A 27,653-nucleotide genomic window follows, 5' to 3' on the forward strand; every position below is an offset into this window, starting at 1 on the left:
TCCGGTTTTCACACTTTTATTGTAAAGCTCGGGAATAATTACACGGGTCTTTCATTGACAGCTCAGCAAACAAACCGGAAACGAACCGAACCGGAGAGGGTAGGGGCGGTGCCTGCGCATGCTCGCGGCGAGGGGGAGGTCAGAGAAAGAGAAAGACAGAAAGAGACAGAAATCGTTACAAATCAACGGGATTGTGCTCGCAGCGCCAGGGATGGGGACGGGTGGGGGCGGGGCCCTTCCCGGAAGGAGCGAGGCGGTGGGAAGTGGCACGAACCAAGAGAAACACGACCCCAAGTGGGCACCCGACGCACCCCGAACCCCCCTCCCCGACCCCACCCCCCGATACACGAGAGAGACACTGCCCCCCTCCCCACTCGGAAACCCAAGGAGACACAGTCTCCTCTTCCCCATGGGCAGACCTACGCCTCGGAGGCGAGACACAGTCTCCCCTCCCAGAGAAGTCCCGCACGGAGACGCCCCCCAAGAGACCTTCTCTCTCGGCCATCAGGAGCCCTCCCCAATACCCGGAGACAGCCCCCATCCAGGGAAGAAACGGCTCCGGAGGCCCCGCCCTCAAGAGAGAGGTATCCCCGAGCCCCTAGGAGACAAGACAACTCAGAGATCACCAGCCTCATCCCAAAGTGCTTCAGGAAGACACCCCCGTAGGAGAGATGGGGGAGGGCCAGAAACATCCCTTCCCGGACAGCTTCAGAGATACCCCTTCCCTGGGAAGAGAGATGGCCCAAGACTGACTTGTCTTAGGTTCTCCCAGGAACCCTGGGAGGAAAACAGGCTCCCCAGAGAGCCTGGGTAGGGAGGGGAGACATGCTCCCATGGTTCCCTAGCGGGAATACGTGTTCCCCAGAGATTCCCAAGAGGAGACGTGGAGGCCAGAGAGCCCCCAGAGGTCACGGATGCCCCGAGACACCCCCCCCCCCAGGTGAGGAGATGCTTCGGGAACCCTAGGAGAAAAATATGTCCCCATACACCCTCTATCAAGAGACATGCTCTGAAGTAGGGGGATGGGGATCAACTAGGTCCCCTCTAGGAAGACACTGACTGGGTCAGGCTGGGTTTTGAGGGAGGTCTCCTCTGGCCAAATGTCGCCTATTGGTACATAAAACTGTACGCGACACAAGGCATTGGGAAGGGGCTTCACAGACTTAGGACCAAGAGGGCTAGTCCTCAGTGCTGTCACCCATCCCCTGCCCACCTTTGGTTTCACCTCATGAGTGCCCAGGTGGTGACAGACTTAGCACCCTGACCCCACCAGGGGGCCAAGGGGGGGCTCTGCCTTTGTCTGTGGGAAGGACTTCTGCCCTGTGCTTCTCAGCCCTCCCAGCCACCTGGGCTATCCCCTTCCTTCTGGCTTCTCCATTGTGCAAATTGCTCCTCTGCCCTTCCACTTGGTGCTCAGTAGTCTCCAAGGCCAGGGGAGGGTACCCAGGCCATCAGGGACTTCCTGCAAGGATCTGCAGACCCCAGGAATGCCCCTTCTCCAGACCATCCTCTTCACCAAGCAAAAAGGCCTCGTACAATCTTTTTGCCCCAATCCTGACCTCCGGGCCCCAGGTGAGCTCTTGAGGCCACTGCCTACCAGCTGGGCACCTCAGGCGACCATCTCCACCAGTATTGCACCTGCCCCATTTGTGCGGGGGGGCGGGGCTCTGTCTCTTTAACAGGCCCCCAGCCCACTTCTTGGGCCTCCCCCAGGGAAAGGAGCCTTTGGCCAACTCCCTGACCTTGCTGCTGCCACCCAGCCCACTCACTCTGCTACTGTCCTCCGTGGAAGGGCTGTGGGTGCTGGGGCCACCAACCTAACAATGCTCTCCTTCCCAGCACTGTTATCTCGAACCAAGTCAGGGGTAAGAAAGCAGAGAACAGAGTGATTCTACAGCCCCCCTGGCTTTTCTGAGGTGGGGACGGGATCCCTGGAGTCCAAAACCCCAGCAGCACAGCTCCCAAAGGCACCAGACAACCCAGCAGCCTGTACCCACCCCTCCCACACACTCGGGCCACTACCCCCCAAGCTTATACTAAGCAAGGGCCATACCCTGAGTCTCCAGCCTCCCAGCCTGGGCCCCTCGGGAGCTGGAGAGGTATGGGCCAAGGCAGTGGGGTTTCTGGAAGGAAGAGAGGCTGAGGCTTTGAGATGGCCACAGTGGGAGATGGGGGCTCAGCAGGATGCCCCTCACACCCTGGCCCCCTGAGGTGAAGAAGTGACCTTCACCTCATCATGGCTGACTGGGCTTCTCTGCCCCCCAACCTCCCTCCCCCCTCCCCCATCGGACCCCTGACCCTGGCAAAGGGAAGCCCAACTGGAAGAAGGGGGCCTGGAGCCTAGGGTGCCCTGAGGCAGCCCTTCCCACCCCCTGAGATCAAGGCAATGGTGGTTTTACAGGCTGACGGGTCAGTCATGGCAGGGGTTGGGGGCTGGGGTGCAGGGAGGGGGAAGGGTGCCGTCCCCCATACCGGAGGCAGCAACCAGCCACCCCCTGAGCAAACCTTCCTGCTCCCAACTCACCCAACCAGGCCAGAGGCACAGTCATCCCACCCCTGTCCAGCTGCCCCCCCACAGCCTCAGGGCCCCTCCGTGATGCTCATGTGGATGTGGGAGGCCAGCCTGAGCTGAGCGGGGATCCCCCCCAGGGCACAGCGCAACAGTTCCAAAAAAATAGAGATTTGTATTTTTAAAAAAAATTAAATAAAAGCCCAGCTCTGCTGATAGGCAAATGTTACCCTCATCCCCACCCCCACCCACCCACTGTTTCCCTGGCCTGCACCCCCATCCCACCACAGCCCCAGGGGTATTTACAACATGGAACAATAGAGGCCTGGGGTGGGGGGCACTGCAGCAGGGCAGAGGGGCACAAGGAAGGCCCCCCCCGGGGGGGGGGAGTCCCCCCAAGACAACACAACATCAACGAGAAAAGTTGCAAATCAGGCAGAAATAGGGACATCATTCCAAGGTCCTTATATACAGACACTGCATGACCAGCAGGGAAGGGGCAGCCCAGATGGGACGGGGCTTGGGCATGTGGCGGGCAGGTGGGCCAGCCCAGGAGCAGTACTGGAAGACAAGGCCTCCACCCCACTCCCACCCCATCCCACTCCACCTTTGGTAACAAAAGCCCTTCAGGGAGCCCCTGGTGGTCAAGAGTTTCCTCTGGGAGTTCCCAGGGAGAGGGGCTCCCCAGTTCAGCCCTGCTCAGACTGAAATGGGGCATGCTGTCCCCGCCCCGATCGGCCATGCGGGAAACAATGAGTTGAAAGTGTGCTGCCCACCCTTGACTCCACCATCTGCCCCCAGTGAGGGGGTGCTCCTCAGAAGTTGACAGAAAGGAGCCCAGTCACTGTAGAGGAGCCCCCTTGGGCATCAGCTGGGAGGAGCCCTATAAAGGGGAAAAGGTGCTCCTGGGAGCTGGGGGTATGGAAACAAGGGAGAGGACCTGGACCCTGCATGGGGAAGGGCCAGCATGTTTGTGAGGCCAGTGCTCCCCCTTGCTCGGGGCCCTGGCCACAGAGCCCACGCTGGAGGGGTCAAGAATTGGGTCCTGGAATGGGCCCATGTGGGAGCTGGCCTGCGGCGGCCGGGGAAAGGGGTGGCCAGCTGGCCAGGAGGGGGCTCACAGGTAGATCTCGCGCTTGGCCGTCTGGGCAGATGCAGGCGTGGCTGTGGGTGGGAAGTCCGAGGTCTGGGTCAGGGGGATTTCCTCCAAGGTGGCCGAGTCCTTGCAGGAATCATGGCTACTGTGGGAGAAGGCACTGTAGGAGGGCAGGAGGCGCACGGGGGCCGTTTTGGTGTTCCGGTCTTCCGGGGGGCTGGGGCTGCCGGCGCCCGCAGGCTCCTGCCCTCCTCGGTCCTGATAAGGCACGAAGGTGGAGAGTTTGAGGGCGCTGCTCTTGGTCCGGCGGCTGGGAGACGAATGGCCAGGCATCCAGCACGTGTCAGAGTGGCCAAACTCACTGCACTCCCGGGTGCATGTGCCCGTCATGGCGACATCAGGCAAGGGGCGGAGGTCTGCAGAGGAGAGCAACACAGTCTTCAGGAATGGCAGCCCCCAAAAAGTATTGTTCCCTAGCCTCCCATTGGCATCTGCATCCTGACTCAGGATAAGGGTGCACAGCTGTCCCACTCGCTTAGCTCACAAGCACACACCCCTCAAAAAGACCTGTACCCACCCATCACCCACCTGCCGACCCACTGTGTTCTCGCCCTCCCTCTCACAGACTCTGTCTCTCTCTTTAAATGGACACATTTGAGCCCCATCCACTCTTTAGCACTGTTCTGCACACACACTCAAAATCTGCCTTTGGAGAGGGTCACAAACACAATTCATCTACACACACTGTCGTTTGTCTCAAACGGACTTAGACATGCAATGCTACCCTCAGATAAGGCTGAGAAAATCCCCATCTTCATTTAAGGACACAAGTGGTTCCCTATGCCTCTGTCCTGCACACAGACACACACACAGATAGGCGTGGACACAGGAGTTTACCCCACTGTGCAACAAACATGGGCACATACCTTCCTTCTACACCCCCCTCAAACCTCACATGCTTCCAGTATAGCAACATTTTGCTTCAAAGCCAGGGAGAGGGGCGAGCATCTATGTGGCTGTTCGCAAACCACACATACACTCACATTCATGCAGCCCCTGACCACCTCACTCCAGCCCCTTCACCAGCCCTGGCCTTGCCCCGGCTCCCTGCCCAGAATTCCCCAGGGAACAGGAGTTGGCCGTCTGACATCAGCAGTTGCCTGACATCAGCAGTAGCTGTATGGTTGCTGGGCAGCAGGAATCTCTATGGGAACAGCTGGGCCATGAGCACTTCCTGTCACAGCTCCCCCTGACCCGCCCTCACTTGGGGACAGCACCAGGCAGTGACCCTCCCACCCAGGGACACATGGAGCAGCACTGCCTGGGGCAGGAGCTCCCCTGGCACCGCCCCCACCCTGGCTTGGCCTCCTGCCAGTGCAAGGTGAGGAGGGGACAGCTCTGTTGTTAACCCTCAAAGTGCCAAGGCTCTTCAGCTCAGGGCAGAGTTGGGGGACCCAGTGTGGCACGGAGCACTGGGTAGGTGGGGCTGGGTGCTGGGCCAAGTCCCACAGACCCCAGACCCCAGAGCAGTTCCCACATACCTGGCACTCCGCCTCAGGGCCTGCTCCGGCCAGCCGGCTCTGCGCGGGCACAAAAAGGACGAGACGGGCATGAGATCACACATGGACGGGCAGGGGTGGGGGCAGAGGGCACAGTGAGACCTAGGGCCTGGGGGTTTAGACGTAGGGCCTGGGGGCCTGACTGAGGGGTGCACAGTGGAACTTTTCATCTTTGGGGCGATAGGACACTTGGATTGAGGAAGAAATGAGACCCCGGATAGTGCCAAGCCTGAGTTTTTCTATCCCAAGGACCCGCTGATTCAGGATCCCTCTCTCCACAGGCTGCCATGGGCACCTTCACACATACACACCCACACACAAGCATGCACAGCCTGTCAGCATACCTCACCGTCACTCTCACGCTCCAGCCCAGATTCCCTCCTCTGTAATCCCCCAAACTCCTCCCAGCCATGCCTTTCCCCTTCCAGACCTTCTCCACTCCTCTCCTCACAGGTCACCATCCTGTCTCTGCTCCTGCGGCCCAGTCTCTAGCCTCAAGGCCCCCCAACTCCACTAGGGGACCATCACCCGCCTCTCAAGGTTTCCTCAGCATTACCTGAGCTTCTGGCCACCATTCTCAGGTCCCTGTTCCCAGAGAGGCAGTGTAAGGTAGCGTGGAATGCAAGGGCTCTGGGCCCAGAGAAATGTGGGTCTGAGCACTCCCAAGTGTTGCTTCCTAGATGTGTGACTTTACCTCTCTGAGCCTCAATTCTCTCCACTTTAAAGTGGCACGATCAAGTTCTCAGATCAGAGAGTAGTTGTGAAGAATTAACAAATATATCCCTAAAGACTTAGTGTGGTAAGTCAAATACACAAGAAGAACTCGGTAAGTGGAGGATATTTTTAAGTTCTTGTCACCATTCTCAGGCTTTTCCACACTCCTAGGGTGCATCAACCATGCTGACACTCCTCACCATTCTCGGGGTGCTCCATCTCTCCTATGCTGCCATCAGGGGTGGTGCGTTCATAGTGATCTTCAGGCAGGGCCAAAGGCCCGAGTCGGGGCCCGGAGGATGACTTGCTGGATGGCGTCTCAGACTCCTCCAGGCCGCTATCATAATAACTGTGCTGGGACGGGTCCTGCAGCTCCTGGGCCTGGCTAGTGGCCGAAAAGGTGACACGGCGGTGAGGTAACTGCAGGGAGAGAGAGTGTCACTGTTGGCCAGCCAGCTGGCTGAACTGGGCCCAGCACCACCCCAACCCCAGCCCCAGCCCCAGCCCCAGCAAGGTCCCCCTAGGTCTTAGCAACAACCAAGAAGAGGCCCAGCTGGTGAGCGCAGCATAGACCCCCAAAAGCACAGGCTCCTATAGAGGTCTGTCCCTTAATTCTGGGGACAGCTCGCAGTGTAGTTAAGTCCACATGCTGAAAGTCCCACACAGCACAGGCCCCAGTGTTATTACAGCCACCACAGTAACCCTAACTCAGCACAACCACGGGTTAGAGCACAGCCCTTCTGGTTCTAGCCACGCTTCCCAACACGGCACGGCCTCCTTGTTATGTCAGAACAGCCCCTGATCCAGAGTAGAGCCCAACACCAAAACACTACTCAAGTGTCACCAGCTAACTCCCCAAGTGTCAGCATGGCCTCTAAACACCAGCACAGCCTCCAGTTTCTAGAACAGCTTCCTAAAAGCAGTAGAGCCCTAACTCCCAAACAGCTCTCCAGTGCCAGTCCCCTAATTTCCCGAAAGCATTCTCGGAACTCCAGTTCCTCACCTGCTCACTGCTCTGTAACTTCCCATGGCCTTCGTCCAAATGAAGTGGTAACCTCTCTCAGCCTCTGTTTCTCATCCCTGGTATGTGGTGCCGAGGCAGCCTGATGTGTGCCCTCCCCGCCAGCCCTCAGCCCCCAGCCCCACTCGTTCCCCTCCGGAGAGGCTTGGCAGTGCAAAAGGATGAGAGGAATCCTGTAATAAGCCAGAGCACCTGAGGTAGGGGAACAGAACAATGAACATTCTGCAGTCCTCTAGATCTGGAAACAGGATGCTGACTGCAGACAGGACAGGGTCTTGGATGAACTAGAATGGCGTCCACCGAGGACTGGGAAAGCAGGCCTCGAATGGAGACTCCTTCTAGGAAACAGGAAGGAGCTTGTAGGGGAAGCCTCCAGCTTGGTGGAGCCAGACTGGAAGCTTAGGTTGGGTATCGGGGGTCAGGAGAGTGGAACCGTGATAGGCTCTCCCAGCTGGCAGCCCTGTCTGCCTGCCATGGGTTAACGATCAGCCCAGGAACCTGGCAACCTCAGCCTGGCCCTTGGCACAATAAGCCAGCCACCCAAACACCCACCTGGGACTGCCAGTAGTTCTCTTGCCAACCAGAAATTAGAAGTTGTGGAGGGCACAGACCCAGGGCCCCTGGAGGCCAGAGGTGGGAGCAGCAAGGCCCAAGCCCTGCTGATGAGTCCCCAGGCTCCTCTAACCCGCCACCCTAGGCAGTGCTTTGTCTTTACAAACCTGAACCTTGCTAAGAGATTATGACAATGGCCAAAGGAGGTGGTCCCAGGTTTGCAGACCACTCCCAGTACCCCTCACGATCTCCACGGGCCACTGCAGGCAGCTGGGATAGGTCCAAGGCTGTGAGGACAGAGTGTGAGCTCATAGGAAGGCAGCCCAGCCCACCTCTCCACAGCTTCAAGAACCCACCTTGTTATCTCAAACACTGAAGAGCTTGAATGATGAGAAAAAGTATATGTTTGGGGTTGGGAGGAAAACAGTCCACCCTAGTACTGGGATGAACAAACTCCGGGAGGGTTCTGGAAGGCACAGGGCAGCAGGATGGTTGATAAGCTTCTCTTTTCTTTTAAGGCTTTTGCAGCCCTCCTTCCCTGCAGAACCCACACCTAGCAACAGAGAGCTTGCCCACCACCTAGGCTCTCGGCCTCTGATGCTCTTCTGTGAAATGAAACTAGCAGTGGGTTATACTCTATGTTCCCCATTGTTCTATCACTACGAATCTTTTTTTTTTTTTTTTGTCTTTTTTTATCGGTACCGGTGATCGAACTCATGACTGCCTGCTTGCAAGGCAGGCGCTTATGCCACTAAGCTAAATCCCCAGCCCCTATGACTACAAATCTTAAAATCCAAGATCCCAAATCACTGTGAAACTGTACTCCTGAAATTCCAAGCACTTGCAGAGTATTTCTAATTGGCTGCCCCTACTGATCCTTCAGCTGCAGCATGTCTGAATCCAACTTCTTTTTCGTCTTTTTTCTTTTTCTTTCTTTCCTCCCCTCTTTGGTACCGAGAATCGAACTCAGAATCTTGTGCTTGCCAGGCAGGTGCTTGTGTCACTGAGCCCCCGAAATCTTTTCTGTCCATCAACTTCTCATAAGCAATGATCTTATGAGTATCCTATCACTCACATTTCCCCATCCCTATGATTTCCCCATCCCTCCCGACACTCTGAGCCTTTGAAGCCAACAGGTCCTTTCTCCCTCATGAGGCCAAAGCTGTCCATCCTTTACCCTCTGTCCACTCTCCCAATTTTTATTATTATTATTTTTTAATGCTGGGGAGTAAACCCACATGCTCCTACATGCTAGGTAAATGCTCTACAACTGAGCTACATTCCCAGCCCTTTTTATTTTATTTTGAGATAAGGTCTCACTAAGTTGCCCAGGCTAACCTTGAACTTGTGATCTCCCACCTCACCATTACACCTTCTTGGTTCTAACCTTAGAGGTTCAATCTTCTACCTACCTATCTATCTGTCTATCAGAGACAGTGCAGTATTCTAGGCTGCTCTTAAACTGGCTATGTCATATGTCCCAATGCTGGCTTGAATTTGGGATGCTTCAGAGGGCTGGGATTACAGGTATATGCCACCACACCTGGCCGTAGAGATTCAATCTCATAACTTTATCTCTACTCCTTTTTAAACCCACCATACATTACAGTGAACTTCTAAAACTCAGTTCACCTAAAGATCTCCTAAACTTTCAGGGACTTTCATTTTTTTCTTGAATTTTTGGCATGGCATTCCAGGAACTATAGAAAAACCTATAGTTCCTCCAATCTCTTCTCTCAGCTCACTCCTTTACCCTCCGTGGTCATCTGGGACACTCCCATTTCTGCCCTCTCCCCATCTCCAGGGTGCTCACAAGTTGACACCAGCAAAAGAGACCCTCAAGCCAGCTCAAGGTTCATATTCTCCTCCCAGAAGCTATTCTCACATCCTTTGCAGATTTCATCACTGTTATTCCAAGAAAGGGAGGGGCACTGTGGTCAAATAAATTTGAAGACTCAGAGTTATACAAGATTAATAAAGCCCTTCTTTCTTGCAGGGTTTCCCAGAATCCTTAATAAGCAAATGTGATAGTGACTCTCTTATAACTAACTTAATCATGGAACATTTTTTAAGAAATAGCATAATGGATAATGGAAGACGGTAGAAATAAGATTTCCTAACGTTTTGTGTTTAGATACTGGCTCTATCATTAACTAATCTTCCCTTCTGTAAAGTAAGTAAAATGACCTATATCACAAAGTGTTATGATCATTGAAGGAACTAATTTACATGAAGTGCTTCGCATGGTGTCTTGCATTTAGCAAGATTTTTTTTAAAAAGGGAGGTAGCAGCAGCAAGGTAAGCAGTTTCATGGAACAAGTTAGGGGAAGCTTTAAATGGTACTTCTCTCTTGATGGGTAAGATTCATTTGACTTGTGTCTTGCACAAGTATGACCATTTCTTCATTAGGGTCCAGTACCATGCTGAGCACGCAGTAAGAGTACCTGTGTGCTGTAGTGATAACAGTTCCCTAATGGTCTGGCTTGTTTGCATCCAAATGTTGGCAGGATGTTTAGTGTGGCTTCATGGGAGTTGGAGAAGACTAGAACCAAGTAAGGGACAATTCCTTGGATGCTTGGTGGAGGGAGTGCAGGGGATGAAGGAGGCAAAGGAACGGAAGAAAGGAAAGGCTGCAAGGATAGAAAAGGAAGCCAAGAGGAGGTCAGGAGTTACGGGAAGTCATCCTACAGATACTTGACTTCTCCAGGGAAATGAGATTGTAGTTAGATTTCACTTCCCCATGCCCTACTCTTCCAAAGTCCTTATGAACTTTTATTTTGGGGGCATCCTGTGCTTTGGGGAGTTTTAGCTCAAAGAGAGAGCTGGCGCCTTGGACCTCTTGGGAGTGTCTCAAGACTGTGGTGGTCACCATGGAGATAGGCTGCCTCTGACCTCAGTCTCCCCTGGGGTTTGAGGCCCCTTCCCCACACCTTAGCCTCCCTTAGGCAGAACCAAACACAGGGCAGACCCAAGAGAGTGAGAAGTGAGAGACGGAGAGAGAGAGAGTGAAAGCCAGTAGCCCATGCGGCCAGAGCGGGGCCTGAAGAAAGGGGAGGGAGGTGGCATTACAGGGCGCAAACAGAGCTTAGAAGTCTCAGTCTGTGAGCATGGAGCACACAAGAGTCAGGGAGCAGAGCAGGTGGGCAAAAGGCCAGAGGAGCCCCTTGCCTCCCCCAGGCCCTCCCTCCTAGCGTCCCCTGGACAGTGATCCCAGTGGGGACAGTAGGCAGGCTTGGCTAATTGCTGGTTGTTGGGAGGTGTTGCAGGGACCTGGAGGAAGATCTTGTCTTGAGGGAAGGTGGCTGGTGTAATCTAGAGGCTCCTGTGGCTTCACCCGAGGCAGATAGGCTAATTGCCACCCCACACAGTACTGGCCTGAGGTTGTCAGAGGCTATTCTGTTCGGCAACCTGGATAAATTCAGGTCCTGAACATGGGGCAGAACTGGAGTGCATCTCTACATAGCCTTTCTTGTTGAAGGGTGTCATACATAAGAAGGCCTTGCAAACAGGAGCAAGGGGACAGGCTACCCATGCCTTCAATGGAAGGCTTGTCAGGTCAAGAAGAAACTTTCTCTAGACATGGATGTGGGTATGGGGCTGGACAGGGAGACAGCTAAGACAGGGTTGGAAGAGAGCAGGCAGGTCTAGGATGGGGAAAGGGGCCGAGACTAGAGGTGGGGAAACAGAGGGCTGCTTCCAGTCTCTCTCACTGCTTCTCTCAGTTCCCGAAAAATAAGAAACCAAAACTCCAAAAATAGAGAACTTTATTGTCAGGGAAAAGTATGAGGGAAGGGTGGGGTATGCGGGGCCCAGCCCCAGAAGCTGGGCGTGAGGAAGAGGTTAACGTACAGTATATATGGAAGGCACAAGTGGGGGGCTCTTCTCCCTGGCAGAGTCTCCACCCAGTTCCCCACCGGACCCTCATCCCCCATCCCCCAAGTGCTTATGGCTGGTCTCAGATAGAATCCCAGGTCTGGAATAGACTCCTTCCCATTTTCCCCACCGGCTTTGCTGTCCAAACATTCTGCTCACCTGCCCATTAGTCCCCACCTGCAAGGTCCCGCAGCTGGTTCAGCATCCCGGGATCTGGTAAGTCACAAGCCTCTCTCCCCAGTGGCGAGGGGCCAGGAGGAGGTCACCGAACATACCTTCCCTCAGTTTCCATTTGGCCTAACTCCCATGCCTGGCAAGGCAGCAAGGTCGTTACCAAGGCCTCAGCCACCCCAGACTTGTGCCCGCCCCCCCTGCTTAGGCTGGCCCCTGAATGGGCTGCCATGACAGGAATCCTGCTGTCACTCCCACACCTCAGTCCAGATGGCCCCTTGGTAGGGGTGGGCCGGGGGCCGGGGTGCGCTGAGCCGAAAAGGCTGGCCTACCTGCTTGCTGGGGTATTTGGGGGGGTTGGTGCGGTAGCTGTAGTCGGAGTACTGCTCGGAGCCGGTGGACGTGGTGTCCCCGGTGCCCACAAATGTGTTTGCAGGCGGCAGGTCCTGCACCACCTGGTGCTTCTTAGAGGCGGAGGGTGACTGGGGCTGCAGCTGGATGGAAGGCAGCGGGGAGTTAGAGCGGTAGTGGCGGCCCAGGTCAGGGCTGCCTGGTGGGTAGTTGAGGGGCAGGTGGATGCGAGGACTGTCCCCAGGGGCATCACTCATCAGGTTGAACTTGAGGGACTTCTGCAGACCAGCCTCATCTTCATCCTCCACTGGTTTCACTGGCTTCGGGGACTTGCTCTTTTTGCCCTTGCTTTTGTTTCCCTTGGAGGCTTTGCCACTAGGTTTGGGGGCATACAGGTCCTTGGTCTCCTTCTTACCAGCCTGGTAGCCACTCTTGGCCTCCCGCTGCCGGCAGTAGCGCACCAGCACTGCTAGGGCAATGAGCAAGGCTACAGCCACGACACCAGCCACTACGCCAAAGAGGATGTTGCCACGCTGCTTGGAGCGCTCATATTCTGGGTCCCCAGCAATGTCGATATCCAGTGGCGTGTCCAGGCTGTGGCCTAGGAGGGTCTCCAGCAGTGTGCGGTTGGCCAATGTCTCATTGACATAAAGGTGGACCAGGGCTGTGCCATAGCGTGGGGGTTTGCCTCGGTCACTGACCTTGACCACAAGGCGGTGCAGCCCGTGGTGGCGCCGCTCAATCTCCTTCTCCAAGGTGATGGCACCTGAATGTGGCCCAATCTGAAAGAGTCCATAAGGGTTGCCACCAGCAATGCTGTAGATCAGCTCAGCATTAACACCAGAGTCAATGTCCTCCGCTGTCACCTGGCTGACTGTCTCACCGAGACGTGTCTGGGGGGTCAGCAGCCGATGGGACGTGTTGGAGGGAGCAGTAATAAAGGGTGCATTGTCGTTCTCATCCAGCACATTGATAGTGACGCCAACGTAAGCTGAGCGAGGTGGGACACCCCCATCCACCGCTTTCAGCTGGAAGGTGTAGGTACTCTGTTGCTCCCGATCAAAGCTCAGGCTGGACAGGATCGTGCCTGTGCCATTCTGGATAACAAAGTCACCATTGTCCTGTTCCACCGAGAGCTGCACCCGGGCATTCTCCCCCTTGTCCCCATCAATGACAGTCACCATGCCCACTGGACTCAGCGCTGGCATGTTTTCCATCACTGAGAAGTTGTAGCCACTCAGCATAAATTTGGGGTCATTGTCATTGCAGTCTAGCACATTGATGAGGACAGTGGCTGTGCCCTTGAGGCTGGGGCTGCCCCGGTCAGCTGCCACCACCTTCAACTCATAACTGTCCCTCTGTTCCCGATCAAGGGATGTCTTCACCCGGATCTCGCCATTTTCAGGTGAGATACTGAAGAGACCCTGGGCAGCTGGCTCAGGCTCCAGAGAGTACACCAGCTCGGCATTAGAGCCAGAGTCAGCATCGCTGGCAGTGACCTCAGCCACCACTTCACCAGGCTTGTTGTTTTCTGGGAAGGCGACCTCAGTGACGCTCTGGGTGAAGACAGGTGCGTTGTCATTGATATCCACCACCTGCACCTTGAGGGAATTGGTGCTGGAGAGTGGGGGGTTGCCAGAGTCCACAGCCACAATCTCAATGGTGTAGTCTTTGACCTTCTCGTAGTCCAGCGGGGTGGTGGTCTGAAGGAAGTACTTCTTCTTGCTGTCACTACCTGTCTCGCTGGCTTGGCGGAGCTGGAAGGGCACATCACCTGCTACCACACAGGTGACAGCTGCATTTTCTCCCTCGTCTCGGTCAGATACCTGAACCAGGGCCACAGCTGTCTCCTCTGCCACGTCCTCTGAGATGTTAGCCATCCCATCTTGGTGGGTCACGAGCCCTATGCCTCGGATCTCAATGGTTGGGGCATTGTCATTCATGTCCTTCACAGTCACCACCACCTGGGCACGGGCACTCTTTGGGTTGGCACCTCGGTCCTTGGCAAGAACTGAGAAGCGCAGGGTGCTTAGGTCCTCACGGTCCACAGGGCCCTGGACAGTGATAAGTCCAGTGTTTCTGTCTAGTCGCAGAAGACGCCTCACCACTTCGGGTGCCTGGTGGAATGTGTAGTCTATCTCGGCATTGGCACCTTGGTCCGAGTCATTGGCTTTTACCTACAGGATAGGAGCGACAAACCCGGCGAACAAGGAAGGATTAGACCAGGGATAGCAAGGAAAACAGTGCATATACTTTCCAACAAGTGTATCGGACACAGCAAATCCAACTTAGCGCCCTTTGGAAAAGCAAAACAGGTACTATCTTGTCACTCGGCAGACCTTACTAACCTATTTTGCTGGACAGCCAGGTGCAGCCTGTAAATCCTTAGCAGTAATACACACCCAATAGAAATGGGACAGAGCAGGGCTGAAGTCCACATCACATTCTTGTGTTAGTCCAACCCAGCAGGGAGATGAAGATACAACTAGCAATTAGATAAACTCTTTCATTCAATCAAATTGGCCTTCAACCCTCTAAAGAAAGACACTTGTGTAAGTAGCAGGGTAGGGTGTATGTGTAGCTATACCCTTATTATGGCTGTGTCTTTAGGTGTTTGTATGCATGAATGGAAACCCGCAGGTGAGGGCATTTCTTTTGAAAGCAGCCAGGTAGGGATGTGGGTCAGAGGATGCACTCCACTCCCAGCCAGGCTCAGCCACTGCTCTGTCAAACTGGGGAAACCTGTTTTAGCAGCTTCTTCAACTGCTGGCTGGCAGAGGCACCAGTGTGAAGAATCTGGTCTGAGCCTGAGGCCAGGAGGGAGGAGTTGGTGCAGGCCACAGAGCCTGCTGGCAGCGGGCTGGGCTCCCAGTATCAAACAATGAACTGTCTGTCCCTTTGCAGTGGGCACACCCTCCCACGCTAATGCCGACGCGCACTGGGCCCAGTCTACACAAACATGGGAAGTAATAGGGCAGTAGGAACCAGGTGCAACCGGCCAGAGGTACAATAGGTCGAAAGGAGATGTGAGGTCTGCAGCTAGGTCGCTGCCAGAGGGAATGTCATGGCGGGTAAGGGTGAAAGACAGGCACAATCTGGCAGCCTCTACGGAACAAAACAGAGATCTCAGGTTCAAATGCCAGCTCTACCCCTTCTCAAATAATCATGTGACCTTGGGTCAAGTGTATGTAACTGCCCCAAGCCTCAGTTTTTAAATGTGTAAAAAAGAGATTAATAATAGGAATTTATTTCACAGGATTATGAGGATTAAATGGCATTAATGCATACGAAAATGCCACATGGGAAGGTGCTTCCTGAATAGTATTCCTCTTTTTGTCTATCCATCCACCTGTCCTTCCTTCTACTCACCCATCCATCCATCCATCCTCTCTCTTGTCTGTCTCAAAAAATCTGAGCTGGGGGCCTAGGGATATAGCTCAGCACCATGGCAGGCATGAAGTCCTAAGTTTGATTATTTTTACCAAAAAAATAAAACCCGAGCTAGGCACTGCAGCTGGTGGTCCTGTAAACCAAAGTTTGTCTTCTCTCCTTCATGGCAGAATTTCTTACACACCCGATAGGGCTTTTCCACAGAGTCTCCTGGGCAGGGTCTCCCATCCCAGATACCTGGTGCTCACTCATATCTGTGAGGGCCAAACCTGCAGTACGTTTCCTCCCCAACTGCAGTTTCTGTCACCAGCTGCACGTACGCTCTCCACTGTCTCTGTCTTTAGACTGGCTTCTTATCTTCCTGTTACCATCTGTCTTTGTCTCCGTTTCTCTCTCTCTTTTTTTTTTTTTCCTGAAGCTTCAGAGTTATGTTTCTCTATCTTTGACTCTTGGCTTCTGTCTGTCTGCTTCCATTCTTGCTCAGTTCTGATTTTCTTTCCCGCTGCCCTTTCTCTCCCATCCTCTCCTCTCACCCCTCGATCTCTCAAGCTATTCTTCTCCTCCCGATGTATCTCGCTGGGAGGATGTATAGCCATGACACACAGAGGCTCTGAAGCCACCCGTGGGATATGTGCAGCAAGGGTGGACTCTGAACCTGTAGGTCTGGTATCAGGCAAGTTTTTTAATCTCTCTGGGCTCAGATTCTCATCTGTAAAATGGGGATAATACGTACTTACTTTGTACTGCAAGGATTAAATGATATAATATACATAGTGTGTTTAGAACAGTGCTTGGCACCTAGCTTATTATTATTCATCATCCTGACTATCTGTCTCCCTTTCCTTTCTCAGCTTCTTTTCCAGATTCCAATCCACCAGCTTCTAAGAAAAATGGAAACACCCACCCACCTCTGCCCCAGGACCTGGGATGAAAGGGTCTCCCGGGAGGCAGAGCAAAGGTGTCCAGGGCAGCTGAGCTCTTCTCAGGTCCCCCTCACATCAAAGACAGAAGCAGCTTCACCCCGTGAGGAAGGAGAAAGGAGGGAGGATGGCCCAAGGCCAGCGCTGAGATGACAGGGGGAGATACACCCACCTGTCCACAAGGACGCTTGCTTTGCTCCCTCCCAGGCTCCAGCCCCATCAAGATGCCCAGCCTCTAGGGCAGTTCCCATGAAGATAGGCTCTGAGAATGCCACAGAACCAAGCGGCCCCTGCACTGTGCCAAGCGCCCCACCCCATGGGTTCCCCATGCCCAGGGGAGGAGGCAAGTGTAAACACCCCAGCCTGGCATTTTAAAGCTTGGAGGGCATGCCTGGCTAACATGAGCTCATTTGACTTTGTTGATGAGGGACACTGTGAGGCTATGTCTCCACTTCCAGAAAAGTCCACTGGACTAAAGGGAGCCCCCCATTTGTTTGGAAGATACTCTCATCTCAGGAGAGATCCACCAGGGAAAGCGTGGCTCTTACTCCACCTCAGCTTCCCTGGCTGTGAGAGAAGGTGCTCCTTAGACTTGGGCAGGGGACATGTTTTCACTTCTCAGAGATTTCCCTGCCTTGAGGTGGCTGGAGTATAGCAGGACACTTATTTAGATGTATGTCACTGTTACTTAAATAGCTTCATAGAGGGAAATAGTATCACCTATTAGAGGGGAGGTAGTAAGGTCTCATCTGGCTGGAGCTGGGGAGAAGCTAGTCTCACCCCAGTATTTTTGCATTTTCTCCCCTAAGTAAAAGGAACTCTCACTTGTTTAGGGGCGGGGATCTTGTTTCCAAATTTGGGTCAGATTGACAGAGCGGGGTCTCTTACCTGGATGACTGAGTGGCCTATGGGACTGTTTTCCGAAAGCTCGGCTTCATAGGAAGGCCGCTCGAACTTGGGAGCGTTGTCATTGGTGTCGAGCACAGTGACACGCAGCAGGGCACTGCTGGCACGTGGGGGGCTGCCGCCATCCTGCACCCTGATGTTGAGATCATAAGAATCCCGGCGCTCGCGGTCCAGGTTGCCCATCACGATGAGCTGTGGCTGCTTCTCTTCCTGGTCCTCAGCTACCTGCAGCCCAAAGAGCTCCTGGGCCTCAGGCTTGGCCTGCAGTTCATATGAGGCCACGCCGTTGGGGCCAGCATCTCGATCGGTGGCCAGTGGGATGGGGAAGAGCGAGCCGATGTTTGTGTTCTCGGGAATGGAGAGAGTGATGACCGGTGAGGAGAAGTTGGGCGTGTTGTCGTTGATGTCCTGTACCTCTATCTGGCCCTCTAGCAACCGAGGGCTGCCATTCTGCATGAGGTCCGTGATAGACACCTCAAACTCCAGGATGCAAGGTTCACCAGGGAGCTGATTCTGGCATTCACGGAGCCCCTCACGGTCAATGGAGGTTTCAGTGGTGAAAATGTCACCTGTCTTGCCTTCTACTCGAAGATATGGGGCACCTACCTCTAGTTTGTACAGGTGGCCCACGTCTGGAAAACCATAGTCAGCCGCGAGGCTCCCAATGAGAGTGTTGGGTGGCTGCTCCTCCAGCACCTTGTACACTACCCGGGTGGCCTGGCCTGCAGACGGAGCCAACAGGAGCAACAGGGTCAGCAGCAAGGGGGGCAGCAGCAAATGCTGTCCCCCAGGGCCCGGGCTTGGCCTCAGGAGCCCCATCCTGGTAGGTTTCAGAATCAGGAGGGCTGAAAGCAGAACAGAAACCATCAGCCAGAGGGAGAAAGCTGGCCCAAAGCACTGCCCAGAGCTAGCCTCCCTGCTCCCCTTTACCACCGATAAGCCATCATTCCACAAAGAGTCAGACCACAAATCCGGCTCCAGAACCCAGAGCCCAGTTCCCTGAGCCTCACTCACAGCAGGGTACAGCAGCTGTGTCTGCCCAGCTGGAGGAGCGGGTAGGAGGCCTGTCAGGTCTCCAGCAGCTCCCGCCCATGCCCATGCAACGCCCTTACCACCTGACGTTCAGCCCGGGCTTCTCTTTCCCTCCCTCCCTCCCTCCCTCTCAGCTCTGCGCTTTGCCCAACACATCCTTCTCACCAGCATCCTGCCTTAGTCACTCATGGTAATTACCCTGATACTGAGATTGAGAGAGGAAAGGAGTAGAAAGGTTAGGCCTTTCACATCCCCAGTTGGAGCCCGTCATCCCACCCTAGCAGGAAAAGAGACGTAGATACCTGGGGTCATTGCTAACCACGCTGGGTCCACTCAGATCAGCTGGACAGAGAGGGAAAGAAGTTTCATTTCTCTCTCTCTCTCTCTCTGTTTTTTGAGACAAAGTTTCACTATGTAGTCCACATTGGTCCTGAATTCATTCAAGGCTTGGGCTGGCCTCGAATTAGTGGTGATCTTCCTGCCTCAGCCTGCTGAGTGCTGGGGCACGTGCCATCACATCTGGCTTTCTCTCTCTCTTCTGAGATGACAAGGCAGTGTATGTGTATGAGGCACAGCATCTCAAATCCTCTCTTCCTTACAATCCTCACCCTGGTGTCCCATGTTGCCCACCCCCATGAAGAGCCAGCTTGAATTGGACACCGGTCGAGGTTTATGAGAATAGCTAAGGTTGAGGAGTAGGTGTCAGTCCTCCCCAGCTTCCCCCACAAACACGTGCACGTGAACAGTTCTCAGGGCTTCTCTCTTCTCTGCCTGTGGTCATGGGCAGGTACATGGAAGAAGGGAGCAGAGGTCAAGACTAGGGTCAGGACTGTGGTCAGGGCTGACCTTCAGATTGGCTTTGGGAAGGCCAGAGATTTAGCTCAGTGATATAGCACCTGCCTGGTAAGTGCAAGTTTGTGAGTTCAATCCGGTACCAAAAAAACCCCAAAAAAGTATGTGTTCAAAGTAACAACATTCTTTGAGCCAAGGATTTAGCTCAATGGCTTAAGCATAAGGTTGTAAGTTCAATCCTCAGTACCAAAACAAAAAAACAAAAGAGCTTTGGGAACTGCCCTGGCCTGTCCTTAGCAACTAGGAGCCCAGCAGGTCTAACTAGGGCAGAGCTGGGATGACACCACCGGCCTTTCCCTGACCCCTCCCCAACCCCCACTCATATAGCCACTGGTCTCCGGATGACCATGCGGCTCCCGGCTCCCGTTTGACCTCTATCCCTACACAGAACCAGCTGCTACTGCACTCCAGCTTCTCCCTTCCCGCTCCTAAATTCTCCCAGTTAGAGCTCTGCATGCCTGAGCCAACCACAAGATGCACCCACAAGAACCCTCCCACCTCACCCCTGCCAGGTTAAACACTTGCTAACCCAAGCCAGACCTGCTGTCACCTGTGTCCCTGTGCAGCCTACTTTGCCTCTCCAACAAAACTATGGTCAGTCCTTCCTCTGTTCAAATGCAAAGTTTCTGGCCCAGCGTTTTCTATGGAGGGTTCAGGTTCAGTCTCCTTTTGCCACTTCTTGGTGGACCTGAAAAACCTGCCCCACTTCTGGATTCCCACACAAGACCTGCCACTCGCCACACCCCTCCCACTGAAAGGAGGTTCTGCCCCTCTCCCCGAAGTCTCCCCAGCCTCTCCAGCCCACAGCGACCTGTCCTTCCTCCAACTCACAGCCACTTATTGTCTGCTGCAAACCTAAGGCAATGAATCATGGGCTGCCTGGGTCATCGCCCACTCGTGTTGTTCAGGTCCATGCTGCACACCTACTCTGTCTCTCCAGACAGATGCCAAGCATCCTGAAGGAAGAGGCAAGACTTTGTACATGCGCTCGACCCCCACCATGCAGCTCCACAAAGCTAGGCACATGATAGTTGCTCACTTATGCATTCAGTGAATGCTTACTGGGCTCTAACAGTGTGCCAGGCCCTGTCCCAAGCACTAAGACATGGCAGGAAAGACTGGCCCAATCTGTCCTGACAATGGCTTTAGCTCATTGGCTGGCTGTCGTTTTGTCGGGTTGCCTCTGGTATCTATTTGGTATATGGAAGGCAGCACAGTGGAGAAAAGTAAGCATTGCAGCGGGGCACAGTCTGAGGGAAACTCCAGCTGTCTATTTCCTAGCTGAGTGGGCAAAGCAAAAGATCTAGAGGTCAGTTTTCTTATCTGTAAAATGGGGATAATACTATGTATATCCTAGAAGGCTTGAGATAATTTAGGTTAAATGCCTTAAATGCCCAATACAATTCATGCATTTAACAAGTGGTCCTTCAAAAACATCTGTTTTTTTTTTTTTTTACAAGATAGCAAGCAGCAGCAAGAGTGGAAGGACCTCTACTTTATTTGCATTTTTAGGACCTACCACTGGACCTGAGACACAGCAGGCAGTCAATAAATTTCTTTTTCTTTCTTTTTTTTTTTTCCCCTTTAATTTTTGAGACATGTTCTTGTCATGTTGTTCAGGCTGGCCTGGAGCTCATGGTGTTCCAACTGCCTCAGCTTCCCCAAATGCTGGGATTATAGGTGTGACCCACCACACCCAGCAATAAATGGTTCTTGGATATCTGATTATTTTAGGTCCTAGAGTTTAGCCCACCAGACATTTGCTGTGTCATTGTTGCTAGTTTATTTATCTACTTATCCTACTCCACTAGGGACTAGCTGAATAAAATGTAAATCTTTACTGGGCATGGTGATATATGCCTGTAATCCCAGCATTTGGGAGGCTGAGGCAGAAGGACTGTTGTGATTTTTAGGTCAGCCTGGGCTACGAAGTGAGTTCAAGGCCAGCATGAACTGCATAGCAGAACCATGTCTCAACCCCACCCTCCCAAGTAAGCCTTCTCCATTTAGGCCACAAAGTGGACCTTCAGCAAATGCTCATTGAATGTACAAGCTTCTTACACAAGTCAAGTATTTCATCTTCCCCTGTGCAGCCTCCTCTGAACCGAGGCCCCTCCCTGGCCACTCCTCAGCACCATAGTACTCAATCTGTATAAGGCCATTATCAGATTAGTGTGTGGGTTTACTCTGAGTTGCAACCCTCCTCTCTTTAAAGGAAGGAGGGATTTATCTGATGTTCCATTTGGACCCGTCTTTCAGCCACCTCCTCTCTACCTGCACGAACCTGGCACAGGGCTCATCTTACCACTCCAAGCCCAAATTCAAACACAACCCCAAGGGACTGTCTCCAAAGAGCTTCATTTCCATCTGGGCACCTTGTAAAATCACCACCCTCCTCCACACACACAACATAAGGTCATAGTGCTCCCTGATCCTCTTTGTAAAATTTTGGCATGGTAATAGTTACACGGGAAGCTCATGGGATTACCCTTAACCCAGCAAAAAGGAAAATACAGAATTGCTGGCCTCTACTTCTCCCGCTCTAGATCAAGGAGAATTTTGCCTTTTGGGGCACATTTTTGCTTATGAAATAAACTAACTATTGTGTAGATTTTTTCTAGAGAAAAAATGTCTGCTCATAAATTTTGGCTTTAAATTTAGGGTTCATGGTCTGGCAAAGTCAGGACAACTTTGATTTTGTTGCCACTTCAAGAGCTACAGATCAAACCCGCACTCTGAAGTTTCCTCCTCATTTTCGGGGTCACAATATGAGATTTCAACCCCTCAGATCTCCTAGGTAGCACCCCCACCACAGACACACCAGCACCCTTTCCTTGGTCGTCCCTAGGCAATCCTTACCCCTAGCCAGCAGACAGTCATGGAAAGATTAGAATATTCAGCTTCCGAGTTGGAAGAACCAAAGGGTAAAATTCAAAACAAAAAGACAGGGATGGGAGTACAGGAAGGTGTCCCTGGGAGTAATAGGCAAATTGAGATGGAGATACAGTTGTCCAAAGTGGGGACAAAATTTGAGGAAGGCTTAGGCCCTTAAAACACCCCAAGAATGCCTTTTAAAAAAAGGTATTATCTGGCCCCACCCTTAGGATTTTTTTTTTTTTTCTCACCCTTAGGATTTTTTTGATTGAAAAGTGGGATTTGGAGAAATCCCCAGGGCGGCTGAGACACAAAGGTCCCAGTCAATTTGGAAAGTTTAAGATAAACCAGGTCCACTGAGTTAAGAAAGCGCCTGAGACCCCACAAACTATCATTACCCTCATCCCCATCGTCACGCACTGCCATCATCATCAGCAAAGGTTTTTACCAACGTGCCAGTGTTTTACATGTGTGATCTCACGTAGTCTTTCCAAGCCTCCGGACCAGATGCTATTTATTATTACAGCCCTTCCCCATATTATAGATGATCAAATTAAGACTCAAAAAATACATTGACTGGCCTAGGTTGAAGAAGTGGTGTGAAGAAGAGCCAGGATGTAAGAAATGGAGTGCCACTTTGTGTCTAAGAGCCTGGGTGAAGGGCTGAATTCAAGAAGGGAATCGATGGAAATCTCTGGGACTGGCCAGGAGGGAAAGGGAAAGCGAAGGCCTCGGCTTCCAGGACTGAAGTCAGGCTTCCCTGCCGGTTGGGTTGTAACGACCCACAGAAAGTCATGTGACCAGGAGGCAGGAAGCGGCCCCTCCTTGTCCTTGCCCCCACTTCTGACCTTTGTCCCCAGCAGTTGTTTCTGGGAGTTGTTAGTCTGAGGCTCAGTCTCAGGTGGCTGCCTTTGAGAGATTAAGCACTTATCTGTCCTTCTCTCGGTAAGGCCACCATCTTGGGCAAAGGTACCTTACCTCCGCCCAGTGACATGGGTGCCCACACCCCAACAAGTCAGAGCCTACACTGGAACAGGCACAGCCACCCATCTTCGTTGGCCTGAGGTGCAAAACAATCATCAGGGACACGGGAATAAGAGATGAGGGGGACAGAGTCCAAGAGAAGCAGAAGGGGGTAGAGGTACAGAGGTGAGGGTTAAGCCGGAATCTGCATTTCCAGACTCTGTGTGTGTGTGTGTGTGTGTGTGCGCGCGTGCATGCACATGCACACGTGTGTGTGCTCTCATTCAAGAGGGAGGGAGTGAGAAAGACAGGGAGAGAGGGAGATGATGTGTGTGTGTGTACATACCAAGGTCCAGTTCTTGCTGATTACCATTTCAGGAGAGCTATTACTGCCCCAGTGACCAGGTCAACTCTGACGCTCCACCCTCACCCCAGCACTATTACACAACAGTCCCTGCTGCCAGGGTACAAAACACCAAGGGCCAAAGGGAATCCATGTCTGGTTTCTGAGAGCCTGAGAATGGCAGGAGAGCCAAGGGTTACCCGAGGGCACTGTTCAGAGGTCTCCCATAGCCGAGGTGCAAAATGCAAGGCCCTCAGTTCCTCTTCTCTTCCACAGCCCTCTGTTTGCCTCCCTAGGCTTCTCGAAACTGCATTTTTGAGCCAGACTGCTCATTCCATCAATTCCTAGCTGTGTGACCTTAGACAAATTAATTTATTTTTCTGAACCTGTTTCCTTGCTACAAAGCGGAAATAATAAATCCTGCTTCTTGAAGTTATTTAGGAAGATTAAGTCAAATCTAATGCATCTAAGGTTTACAGTTTACACAGCAAAGTATGTATATGTTTAAAAGTCTACCAAACCTGGAATACAATATCTTACTTAAAGCATGGAGCACATAGTAGGTGTTGGTTGTTTTTAATCATCAGAGGAACTAATCCACTTGCTGCCGCTCAGCAAGTCCTACAAGGCAAAGATGGTATGTGCCTTACTAAGGCATTCTCACCACCCACCTCGGGTGCTGGTAGATGAAGTTGCTCAGCGCCCTGTTGAACAGAACCCCTTTCTGCAGCACTCACCCCGTATCACAGGGCCTCCTCTTTCCCCAACTCCCCTCACTCAACCAGATTCCTTGCTCTGGAGGCTCCTCCACATCAGGTAGGCTCCTTTTCTGGCCCCTCTACGCATTCTTCCCCACCGTTCTCACAGTCTCTTGCTCAGCTCTCTGCGGAAGTAACTCCAGCAGCAATCCTTAGGCCAGGAGGACCAGGAGGTCACCCCTTTCCAGCTGAAGTCCCTTCTGGAATCAGGAATTAGGGGTGGGAGGGGAAAGGGGACTTCAATGTGGCCACACCAGACTAAACCCAGACTTGCTCCCCAGTCCACCCCACCTTGGGAGGCCTCTTCTCACACCTCTCCCCTGGAGTCTGCCCTGTGCCTTTACTCTAATTATTATTATTATTTTTTTTTGTCTTTTTCATTTTTATCGGTACCGGGGATCGAACTCACGACCGCCTGCTTGCAAGGCAGGTGCTTATGCCACTGAGCTAAATCCCCAGCCCCCTCTAATTATTTTTTATAGGTTTCAACTCTCTCAGACCCCAGCGTCAAGAAACCACCACTTTTGGGCTGACCCCTTCCTTGCAGCTGCAGAGGGCTGCCACACAGCAGGTGCTGGAAAGCACCCTGAGTCTTCTGGCACGAAGTCCTGGCCTCTGCCGGCACGAGCAGCCCCAGTCTGCACACACCCAGCGCGCGGAGGAGAGTGTGCGTGGTGGGGGACGGCGGCAGCTCCTAGGGTTTGACTGGCGCCACCCCCACTCCAGCGGCTCCTGGCCTCCGGGAGCCTGGGGCAAGGCTATACCAACGTCCGCGCCACGCCGTGCTACGGTGCCTAGGCCTGCCGGCTACTTGCGTCCCCCGCCTCCCGGCCAGCCGCGGGGAATCCCTGCTCCTCAGCATCTCCGGTCTCAGCCGAGGGTCCCCCGCGAGCCGGCGCCAGCGCGAGCCACGCAGCGGGCGCCGGGAGGGGGTTGGGGAGGAAGCCGGCGCCGGAATTACAAAGCCGCGAGCCCGGCCGGCCGGGCGGGGACATTTTCTTAAAACCGATCCTCTCTCGGTCAGAGCAACGGGGTCTTTGCCCGGTGCTAAATCCTCAGTGGCCTCAGCGTGGTCCCCCAACCTCTCCTACCACAAGGCACAGTCGCCGGCCACTGCTGGGGAAACTGAGACCGGAAGGCTGAGCCACGCGAGGATAACCGGGAAAAGGGGTGCGAGTCCAGCTCATCCACAAATTTTGCTTTTACACACGCCACTGTCTCCTTTCCGGCCCTAGGGCCTTGCCTGTGTACAGCCCTGGCCTGCAGCCGGGACCGGGCCCCCAGGTGTGAGTAGGACCCAGGTGTGCAAGGGAGCCCGCTGTCTAGGAAAACTCAGCTACATGGCCGTCAAGGGTCGCAAACACTGCCCCAGGGTTGCACTCTTTGCGAAGGACCTAGGGCTCCGAGTCCCGGGGAGGCGGTATGGCGCGGCCTGCCGGGTCCAGCTGGTTCCCGGAATACCCGGCCAGTACCGCCCGGGAGTGCAGGTGGGGGAGGCGCCCGCCGCCGGGAAGCAGGTCCGGCCGGCCCAAGGGCTACCGCTGAGAGTATTATTTACAATAACAGTGTAGCGATTAGGGTGACAGGTACTTGGAACTCTACAGCCAAGGCGACCCAGGCGGCTTCCCCCAACAGAATCTGGCCCCTGGCCTCCGAGATAGAGGGGCAGAATGTATTTATGTGTATGCTCTGCAGGGCGTACCGAACACTGTTAGTGCAAGATGTGTGACACCAAATGTTAAAATGCATGAAGCAATGGATTTTGTTTGTGACCGTAAGGAGATGCTATAGGTGCCTCTTAACTGTGTTAGGGTGTGTGCCATCAATGCTTGTACCAAGACACTAGGTTGTGTGTAAGTGCCTGTGCAGTCCAGGGGAGCAAGTAAGACTCCTACTGTGTACCTGTGTCCTGGCCAAGGCTCGGTAACATAATTTATGTTAGGGTGTGTTCCTTAAAGGAGTATGAAGAGTGGGCTAGGTTTCCAGTGTTCCATTTGGCGACTGTGGCCGTGATGCTTCTATATGAGGACACGGGGTTGTGTTTGTGGGTCTATGTTGCCTAGTGTCACGCCCGGTTGTGTTGCTGCTCTTTATAACCATGAGTTGTGAGTCCCTGCTGCTGATTGTGCAGACGCTGAGGCAGATTCTGAGCTGGTGACTGAGCCCCAGTGGGCGCTGGTGTGCGGGAGGTATGTCTGTCTTCACATATGTACCGATGTATGTATGTGTGTGTATATGTCGGTGGTATGGTCTTCCAGGTGCTCATGGAGAACTGGAAGCGCCTGAGTGAGCAGAGCTATTCGCCCAACAAGTGTGTGTGTGTGTGTGTGTGTGTGTGTGTGTGTGTGTGTGTGTGTGGTGGTGCTGCGGGTGAGCTTCTTTGCTTGTTTCGCCCTGGAGGAGCCCCCCACCAAACTGAGGGCCGCGCGCTTCCCCCAACCATCTCCATCCCGCGCGCGCTCCTAGAGTCTCCTCATTCCCGTGGCTTGGGGCGAGCTCGGAGCGCGACAAGGGGGCTGGGGTCTGGCTCTCTGGCCCTCTGGGCTTCTTGCCGTGGACCCTGGAGGCCAGAGTGTCTTGGTCACAGCCCCCCTCGGTGTCCCAGCAGGCCCCACCTCAGACCCCCGCACCGGGCACCGACCGGCCCCCGCGGCCGCGCTCCGCCGGGCACCCCTCCCTCGGCTCCTGCCGGCCATGGCCGCTTAGGGCCCGGAGCCGCGGCAGCCTCTACACCACCGGATCCTTACCCGCCTCGGGGCAGCACCGGCCGCCGGCCACGCTGTCCATGAGCCGCCGCTGGCCCCGGCCCGGGCTGCGGCTCGGCGCGGCTGGGGCTGGCGCAGCGGTTCGGCTCCGGCTTCAGCCGGCTGTAGGCGCAGCAGCCCGGCGGCTCCGCGTCCGCGCCGCGCTCCCGCTCCCCGAGTGTGTGAGGCGGCGGCGGCGGCGGCGGCGGCGGCGGCGGAGCCAGCAGCGAGCGGAGCGCACAGCCCGGCCCGCCCCCTCCCTCTCCTCCCCCTCCCTCCCGGCCCGCACGCCCGCCTCCCTCCCGCCTCCCCGCCCCCCTCCGGCCGGGAGGTGGAGCTCCGGACCGCTCGGGTCCCGCGGGTAGGGGACCCTGCGCACGGCTCCCCAGCCGGGACCCCTCCTCTGCCGTCTCCCCATTGCCCGGGGCCGGAATGCGCGGATCCCCTCCTCCACCCTTCACCTTACCCTTATCCCCCACCCCCAGCCTACATCTAGCACCCTTCCCGAATTCCCCTCTTGCTCCACGCAAACACCTGTCCCCCACTCTGCCTCCTGGGAAGTGGAGGCCGGCGAGTGTCTCCCTTAGAGCATTCTTCCTCGCGCACCTACCGTCAGATCCACCCTCTTCCTGCCCCGACCCCCGAATCGCCCCCTGCGGCCCTCCCCACCCCCACCCCCGGACTCGGGGAATCCACCCCTCCTCCGCCCTGGCCGAAGCCGCAGAGCGGTCAGCCTCGGTGGCCGCAGCGAGCCCTGGGGGTGGGGCTGCACAGGGGTCTGCGGTGGGGGGTAGGGGATGGCACCCGGGGGCTCTAGAGTAAGCAGCAGGGATACACAAGTATGAGGATGAAGTGAAGGCGCCGGAGCTCCGGCTACTCCAGGGTCCTGGATCACCTGTCCTCGGGGTGGTGGAGTGCCGTGGCCACCCACACTCGTCGGCGACCCACAACGCATTCACATAGAGCCCCATGGGTCCCTGTCCCACGAGGCCGCGCAGTGTCACGGCCTGTGTCACACACTCTCC

General features: G+C 54.4%; 1 protein-coding gene across 3 annotated transcripts; it reads right to left on the reverse strand.

Annotated features, from left to right (window-relative positions):
* Window positions 1–27,653, reverse strand: Pcdh1 (protocadherin 1). Of its 3 annotated transcripts, XM_005006967.3 has the most exons (6): window positions 27,524–27,653; window positions 17,045–17,907; window positions 11,828–14,023; window positions 6,079–6,298; window positions 5,147–5,185; window positions 3,868–4,021 (listed from the first exon to the last, which is right to left on the reverse strand). In XM_005006967.3, exons 1-5 carry the CDS (start codon window positions 27,597–27,599, stop codon window positions 5,160–5,162), a joined length of 3,381 nt encoding a protein of 1,126 aa, XP_005007024.3. In that variant the 5' UTR covers window positions 27,600–27,653; the 3' UTR covers window positions 3,868–4,021; window positions 5,147–5,159. The 3 variants fall into 3 exon arrangements, with proteins under 3 accessions (XP_005007023.1, XP_063088344.1, XP_005007024.3); XM_005006966.3 differs by lacking the exon at window positions 5,147–5,185 and having other exon boundaries at window positions 1–4,021; window positions 27,524–27,649; XM_063232274.1 differs by lacking the exons at window positions 5,147–5,185; window positions 27,524–27,653 and adding an exon at window positions 26,632–26,827 and having other exon boundaries at window positions 1–4,021.

The sequence above is a fragment of the Cavia porcellus genome, unplaced genomic scaffold (genome assembly GCF_034190915.1).
Source record: "Cavia porcellus strain 051 isolate PalLab524CR breed Dunkin Hartley unplaced genomic scaffold, mCavPor4.1 scaffold_21, whole genome shotgun sequence".
NCBI lineage: Eukaryota > Metazoa > Chordata > Mammalia > Rodentia > Caviidae > Cavia > Cavia porcellus.

Bases quoted from the DNA above. Each gene is read 5' to 3' on its own strand.
- Pcdh1 (XM_005006966.3), bottom strand. From the start codon at position 27,599: ATGGGGCTCTATGTGAATGCGTTGTGGGTCGCCGACGAGTGTGGGTGG. The intron at 17,908-27,523 runs GTGATCCAGGAC...TTCTGCTTTCAG, and splicing joins CTCCACCACCCCGAGGACAG to CCCTCCTGATTCTGAAACCT. The intron at 14,024-17,044 runs GTAAGAGACCCC...CCTATCCTGTAG, and splicing joins TAGGCCACTCAGTCATCCAG to GTAAAAGCCAATGACTCGGA.